The 3,607-nt window shown below is 48.3% G+C and overlaps 1 protein-coding gene across 1 annotated transcript; it reads right to left on the reverse strand.

The window, feature by feature from the left end:
• Nucleotides 1-1,604: 1,604 nt before the first annotated feature.
• Nucleotides 1,605-2,429, reverse strand: LOC144467060 (uncharacterized). Its single transcript, XM_078175403.1, has 3 exons — nucleotides 2,206-2,429; nucleotides 1,971-2,105; nucleotides 1,605-1,886 (listed from the first exon to the last, which is right to left on the reverse strand). The coding sequence occupies exons 1-3, from the start codon at nucleotides 2,404-2,406 to the stop codon at nucleotides 1,788-1,790; spliced, it is 435 nt and encodes a 144-aa protein (XP_078031529.1). The 5' UTR covers nucleotides 2,407-2,429; the 3' UTR covers nucleotides 1,605-1,787.
• Nucleotides 2,430-3,607: the final 1,178 nt, after the last annotated feature.

Raw genomic sequence — 3,607 nt, forward strand, 5'->3', positions numbered from 1 at the left:
CATCCTGGACTGCTGAAGATATTCTGACACAGACGAATACTCACTTCTCAGAAGACTTGCATACTCATCTGCATTCCTTTCTAACTCCTTACATACAGCTAGCCTAATCTTGTGATGGTGCTTCTGTGAGCCGCTCACAGCCTGAGAGATGGCTCTGAAGAAGCAGTTACCATCAGCCACAATTCTCTCATTTAAACACGGGACCCCTAACAACCCCACCTCTGTGGACACCGAACCACTGACCTTCCCAAAGTCTACATTTAACTTGCTACACAAAGCTTTACAGACATCTACACCAAGAGGATGGAAGAGCAGCTCCTCATTTGCCACATCACTAACAAATTCTACATCTGCATTAACCTCACTAACATCAAATGTCTTTAATTTCTTCAACACACTAGTGCGAGAAGAAATTTTATGCTTTCTACCATCACTAACTGTTGACTCTGCCGCTGAACCACTGCTCACCTGACTGGCTAAAGTCACAACAGAAATGCCAGACAGTGCTGGACTTACAGTTACACCAACACCACACTCAGACACACAATTTCCAGAGGAAATGTGTTTTACCCTGGCCTCACAAACATCACTATACTCTGCCACTGGAGCAGTACTCATCTCAGTAATACAGCTCTCCACAGAAACACAAGACAGCACTGGGCTTGCACCCTCACTGACACTAATGCCATACAGCTCAAAGAGCTTCTGCCTAGAACTGAGACTGTCTGCCAAACAACAGATGTATCCATAAAGATCATCCAGACAATCAAACTGCAACACCACACTTTTACCATCACTATGCATTAACCCAATGTCACAACGCGAGTGACTGTCTACCACAGCAAACCGTCCATCCTCACAAATGATGACAGAACTACTCCCACACAGCGTCATATTACATGTACTATACTGACTGAAGATCCTCTCCAGTCCATTTCTCAGACTGATGAACACACCGCTGTCGATGTGTTCACCCTCAGTCACGCCTACTTCACCCAACACTGTGTCACCAGCTAAAGCTTAACAACTGCTCCCCTACCTCAAACTGCTTTGGCAAATCTCCAACAGACAGCAGATTTGATTCGTAGCTAAAAATGTTAAGGTCAAGCAAACTAGTGTACAACTCATCACCTACAACCAACGCGCGATCAGCATCAAACCTATCCCACGAGAACACACTCAACAATGTGTGTTTGGCTAAGCTGGCCAAAGCTATAGCCATACACTGCCGCCCTCGATACACAAACCGCTCATCTCCCTGGTGAAACGTTCCCCTCACGACCTTCCCCAGCCTAAACCCTCTGCTACCCTCTGCTGCCACAACATGACTGTCTGACTCTGACACAACTGCACTAACATCAGGAACACTAACAAAAGGAACAAAACCATCCTTATCTGTGTCGATCCTCTGTGGCATCCGGGTTCCCTCCTGGACGGCGGACTCCATCGGCACGGCAAGGCACGCTGCAGCAACCTCCTCCACCACCTCCACAGACGGCTGGGCTGTGATCTGCACCTGGCACAAAAACAAAATATGAAGTTTTATTAAATAATACAACGAAAGACGACATGTTACTGCTTCCTAAAATCATCAATAAGTGACATTATATTTAAAATGAAACACACCTCCTGGACTGCTGGGCTGGGCTTGGAGGCAGACTCGGTCACAGGGGCAGGCAGAGGTGTTGCTGGAACCTATCAAGACAGAATAAAAATCAAAAACTATTAAAACGCAGCACTCACTTTGTTGCGGCATATGTTTTAGAAATATAAAAAAAAAATCCACATCAACATCCTAAAAAAAAACCAAAAAAAACCCCACCAACCTGCTTTCGTCCTCTGCGCGTTGTGGCAACACCTTTCGGCTGACGCTTCACACGGAAGGTCTGTAGGAAGGAAAACAAACCCCTATAAAAACTGTCCACCGGTTTTGACCTCTACAGTGTTGACGCAATGTGTAAACAGCTTACCTGGCCGGCTGGCGGATCAGCAGGCCAGCCAGAGCCAGAAGAAGGGGAAACCTTCTCCATGGCGTCCAACATGCCACTGCTGAACCACACAGGGTTGGACGGGATGACAGACTGTCCCACCGGAGATGTTCCAGCCTTACAAAACAAAAAAACAACAGAGTTGGTTAGATTTCATTTTTGGACAAAAAACTCTGCACAACTTTAAGCCACAAATTGCCTTGAAGCAACACATTACCTTGCCCTGCTGTCCAACCACTGCCCACTTGCAGGGGTCACTGTGACGCGGCACAGGAACGTGCCCCGTCATGACCAGAGTGGGGGACACCCGGCCACCCGGCGATCTCCGGGGAGACACCGGTGGTGCGGGCGGAGGGGGTGCCTGCCAGCTGGAGGTACGCCACGTTCCACAGCAGCTGCACCAGGATAGGATGGGCATGCCATCGGAGTCGCTGCACCTGAAAGACAGTTTAACACAACCAACATGTCACTCCAAAAACATGAAACTCCTCCATGTGTTATGTCACACCAACAAAGTATGCTGTACTTACACCGTCATGGCACCACAGCTCCAACCGATGGACTGGGAAGTGCGCCGCCACAGACACGTAGAGGAGACCTGACACAAATGACAGAAACATCATCAATCCTTCTAATATTTACACTTGTATAAATTATGTTGAATTACACATTACATCAATTAGAACTGTGCCGATGACCACAACTGTAACGTACCCATGCGTGCTGCAACACGGTGGTATTCCTGACGCAGCTGCTCTTGGAAGCCAAGGTCCATGGTCAGACGGGGAGGGAAGTCCAACACAAAGACCTAGAAACAACCATTTCTTCATTAATTCCCTTAAACAAGCACATAACACAACAGTCTGCTCACAACTACCAAATAAATACTGATAACAGTGACTGCAATAAGAAAAAAGGAAAAATAAATAAATACATAAAACACACCCTGGGCCAGCGGCTGCAGACGGTGGTCAGGAGTGCACCGAAGTCCAACGCCGCCTCACTGATGGTCCTGATGGCGGTAACCAGTAACGCACCCACCCAGGACTGATGGTCCTGCTGGCAGGACCATCAGTGCTGGCAGGACCATCAGTGACCATCACCCCGGACGGCATCCGGGGTCCATGGCACAGCAGCACCTCCGTCCTCAGCTCCCTGGCATCCACACCTGGAACAGACAGAAAACCAAAAGACAGACAGCCCTCCAGGATGGCCACGAACCTGTCCACCATGGCGCGCAGGTGGGAGTCTCCAACGACATCAACGAACTGCGACAACAGAGACATCGCTTTAGAACGCAGACACCAAGCGTGACACCATGCAACCATCACTGTCTTTATGAATAAGACAGAAATCATACCTGCTTCTCCGGATGCTGAGCTGGAGTGACCAACTTGAAGCTGCGCTGGGTCAGCTCCGAAGTTGGCCATCTCCGCACACGATGGCGGTAACCAGTAACGCACCCTGTTCAGACAAATCAAAATTCAACAATGTCAGCACAAGATTCACTCATCTTTAAATTACATTTTATTGGTACCATTGAAACACATTAAAAGAACATTTTTGATACATACGAGCACGAAACTCGGGGACAGGCAGCAGGGGGGTCCAAGTCTGGA

Source organism: Epinephelus lanceolatus, chromosome 15 (assembly GCF_041903045.1).
Source record: "Epinephelus lanceolatus isolate andai-2023 chromosome 15, ASM4190304v1, whole genome shotgun sequence".
Classification (NCBI taxonomy): domain Eukaryota; kingdom Metazoa; phylum Chordata; class Actinopteri; order Perciformes; family Serranidae; genus Epinephelus; species Epinephelus lanceolatus.